This window comes from Poromitra crassiceps, assembly GCF_964638095.1.
Source record: "Poromitra crassiceps genome assembly, chromosome: 25".
Taxonomy (NCBI): Eukaryota; Metazoa; Chordata; class Actinopteri; order Beryciformes; family Melamphaidae; genus Poromitra; species Poromitra crassiceps.
In genome coordinates this window covers 15303811-15306310 of record NC_139649.1, presented here as the reverse complement: position 1 = coordinate 15306310, position 2500 = coordinate 15303811, and the positions used below count along the sequence as shown (strand labels likewise).

Here is a 2500-nt window from a genome sequence, read left to right as displayed (position 1 = left end):
GTCACTTCATCATGGCACCAGCCAGGCCTGCCCTGGTCCCAGTTAGAGGTGTTTCACTCTACCTTCAGCACAGAGCAGCAAGACCATGCACATTTTGCATCCCCATGTGAATGATACTCTACTATTGTATGGGATGCAAAATGACTACCTCAAAATGGCCACAGGATGTGAGTTACTGTATGTCTTGCACTAACTCTCTCTCTCTCTCTCTCTCTCTCTCTCTCTCTCATCTCCACTTCTATCTCTCTCATGATCGATCGCCCCCTCTGGCCCCAGTTGGAGGCCTTCTACTCCATCTTCACCACGGAGCAGCAGGACCACGTGAAGTCGGTGGAGTATCTGCGCAGCAACTTCCGGCCCATCCAGAGCTTAGACAACCGCCACGTCTACAAGTCGGCCGTGAAAGACGCCTGGCTGCCCGACCTGACGGACAGCAGCGACAGCCCGTACGGCACAGAGGCGTCCAAAGGTAGGGGGCGGAGCCTTTGACGTGATCGTCGACTTCAATCTTGGGGAGTGCGCTTGGGGGGACCTGTTTGCAGAGTGCAGAGTGCAGACGGAGTCCTAGCAAACTAGACTAGACTAAGTTAACAAAAAGTTAAGTTAAGTGAAATGCACACTGGTTGTCGTACAACTTGAAAATCATTCATAAGTAACTCCAATGAAGTCTAATCACATTTAGTTAGACAATTTTAATGAAATGGATATTGAATAAGGTAAAAAAAATGGTGGCGGGGAAAAAAAGTACAAAGAAAAGTAGCTTTTTATAGCTGATTTATGTGATATATATATATAATATATATATAAACATAATCAGTTTCAGAATGCATAATTCACTGTTGAGGCGGTGGAGGAAGTGAAAGAGAAAGGTAAAATAAGGAAAGCTGCCAGAATATTAATAATATTTCCAATGAAACGCTTTGATTCCCTACATTCTTTATTGTTTTGTTTGAATTGTTGAACATGAACAAATCAAAGGTATGAAACTATGAATCAACTCAACTGAATCTTCAAAAATGTATCATTGTTATTGTGCTTCCTCTATTATTCAAGCAAGACTTCCGAGATGCTGAATCAACTCTTGCATGTTTCATCCAGAAGCCTTTTGATTGGGTAAACAGGGATCAGAAGCCTTTTGATTGGGTAAACAGGGATTTGGGATTGAATATAGATGAAGCATTTCTGGAGTGGATGGGAACTTCCATGCAGCTATCGATGGATCCTCAGATTTTGAAAATGTCTTTATCTCAATTTAAGGGTTTAAAAGTTAAAAAGTATTAAATCCAGTTATTATAGGTCTTATTTTTCCACACTATAACATCTTTCCCATAACAATTTCCTGGTGTCCTTTTTAGCTGCAACCAGCAGCTCTATAAGTTACTCTGTTGACTGGTTGGTTGGTTGACTGGTTGGTCAGTCGTTCGGTCAGTTGGTCGTTTGGGGTCGGTCTGTGTATTTATATTGTGGGTACAAGGGGGTGGTCTTATAAAATAGACTTAAGCAATTGAAGCACATTGTCTTAAAATGTTGGATGAACAATCACTCTTTAAAGCTGATGTGCTGGGCATGCTCATTGAGATGTGTTAAATACAACACAGTCTCTTAGAAAAACGTATAATACCAACGATGTGGACCAACGTTGCTATTTTACAATTTCGGCTCGAAAAACGTAAAATATTAACGTTCCGAGTGGTTAGGGTGAGGATTAGAGTAGGGGGAGGGGTTAGAAACAGAAAATCTCCATAAAACACGCCCAAACCCCGCCCACCGCTGTAGACGCGTACGTTCCCATTTTACAATTTCTTAGCCGACATCGTAAAATAGCAACGTTTGTCCACAAACGTGCCTATTTTACGTTTTTTTTGGAGATCGGGTTGGTTAAATAAGGTGATAGCCTGCAAAGACTAATACATGTGTATTCCATGTTTGTGTTTTTCATGCTGTCTGCTTAGTATAAAAATATATATATTTGAGGGATACAGGATATTCTAAGAAATTATTCCTTATTCAGTCAGAAAAATAGTATTACCTGGTGTTACCTAGAACCTAGTCTCACTGGCCAGCCTCCTCTCCCTACTGTGAGAGGAGTCTGGCACGACGGAAACAGGCAACTGGGATAAACCCTCCCCTGCTCTACAGCTGCTCTCCCATTGGAGCAACTGTTTCAGTCGCAGCCGGATGTCCGCTCCCCGCTTATTACAAGCTCTGTCATTGGCTCCGACCATGTCAATCAGAGCGGCTTCCGCTCCCTCCTCCCTGTGTGTCGCTGTAAACAGTGCCCTGCCGCCTCAGTGAAAACAACAACGCTAACTAGCTAGCAAGCTAACGGCAGAAACCTACACGCTAGCTCGTTGCTACATGCTGAAAATGCAAGTTGGATTGATGGAAACTATTTTCCAAGGGCACTGCCGCTAAGCGCCGCCCATCGCAATCCCACTATGGAGACCTGCGGCGCCAGACTCCTCGGACGGTAGGGAGGGGAGGCTGGCCAGCGAGACTA

The 2500-nt window shown here is 43.8% G+C and overlaps 1 protein-coding gene across 1 annotated transcript in view; it reads left to right on the top strand.

The window, feature by feature from the left end:
- The window catches only part of LOC310798173 (receptor-type tyrosine-protein phosphatase gamma-like), a gene marked incomplete at both ends in the record, with an annotated part of 532970 nt that overhangs the window by 454629 nt on the left and 75841 nt on the right, over positions 1–2500 (top strand). The window contains one exon of the mRNA XM_083660647.1: positions 277–469. Within this exon, the coding sequence (XP_083516773.1) occupies positions 277–469 (193 nt within the window). The remainder of the gene's footprint in view (positions 1–276; positions 470–2500) is intronic.